Source organism: Halyomorpha halys, unplaced genomic scaffold (assembly GCF_000696795.3).
Source record: "Halyomorpha halys isolate HHAL.00 unplaced genomic scaffold, Hhal_1.1 Scaffold243.1, whole genome shotgun sequence".
NCBI lineage: Eukaryota > Metazoa > Arthropoda > Insecta > Hemiptera > Pentatomidae > Halyomorpha > Halyomorpha halys.
Window position 1 is genome coordinate 880,574 of NW_027106548.1, and position 1,015 is coordinate 881,588.

The window sequence follows — 1,015 nt, forward strand, 5'->3', positions numbered from 1 at the left end:
GTTGTGTCACTATCAAAACAAATTATGTTGTGTCACTATCAAAACAAATTATGTTGTGTCACTATCAAAACAAATTATGTTGTGTCACTATCAAAGCAAATTATGTTGTGTCACTATCAAAACAAAGCACCAATGTATATATACAACCCTTGAAGTCTTATTCTTTTATTGAAATTTAATTTTTTTCTTGTATTTTGCTAAGATGTCTACATATCTGCAGCTTGGAGCAATGACCATGGCTAAATTCATGTCCTAAAGCAATGGGGAAAGTGAATTGAAAATGTTGTTGTTGTGTAAAAATCAATAGTCGCAGGCTTCTAAGAACATTGCTTGGTTTTTCATGTAACATTTTAATATTTTATAGAAAAATTGACTAGAATTTTCTAAAAAATGAACATTTGTTCTCTTTGGTCCAAGCCGCAGATGTTTTCTAGTAAATCTACAATGATAATTACTCACTTGACTGCTATTGGTCGCTTCTGAAAGTCATACTTGAACATCATATTGTTCGACCAGCAGTCCCCGTGGTTTAGGCAGGTGAATTCAGATTTTTCAACTTGAACTGACTGCATATGCTTTGCAGCAAATGGATCAAATGATATCATCAGTTTCCTTGCGGTTTCTTTCCTGCAAAATAGTAAACAAAACTTACTAAAAATGCGTAATATAATAAATATACAATGCTTCAAGTGGTGTCAAAAATAAATTATAAATAAGATACAGGTCTCAATTTACTCTATTAGAGTAATGAGTACCAAAATAGAGTAGTACCAAAATTGAGCTCAGAAGGAATGTTATGTCTCGGGAAACATTTGAAATTTCACGAGTTTGTTAATAAAGTTAATAATTTCTGGGGAAAGCTTTAATTTAGTTCAGTAGCTAAGAAATTACTACAATTAATTGGAGGAAACAAAATCTAATATTTCTCAACTACTTACTGACGGAGGAGGAGTGGAAAAGGGTGAGAGGGGGAATGGAAAAGGGTGAGAGGGGGAATGGAAAAGGGTGAGAGGGG

At 33.2% G+C, this 1,015-nt stretch overlaps 1 protein-coding gene across 5 annotated transcripts in view; it reads right to left on the reverse strand.

The window, feature by feature from the left end:
• The window catches only part of LOC106680122 (uncharacterized), a 9,181-nt gene that overhangs the window by 2,553 nt on the left and 5,613 nt on the right, over positions 1 to 1,015 (reverse strand). For all 5 annotated transcript variants that reach the window (XM_014419627.3, XM_014419629.3, XM_014419625.3 and 2 more), the window contains one exon: positions 460 to 627. In XM_014419627.3, the coding sequence (XP_014275113.1) occupies positions 460 to 627 (168 nt within the window). The remainder of the gene's footprint in view (positions 1 to 459; positions 628 to 1,015) is intronic.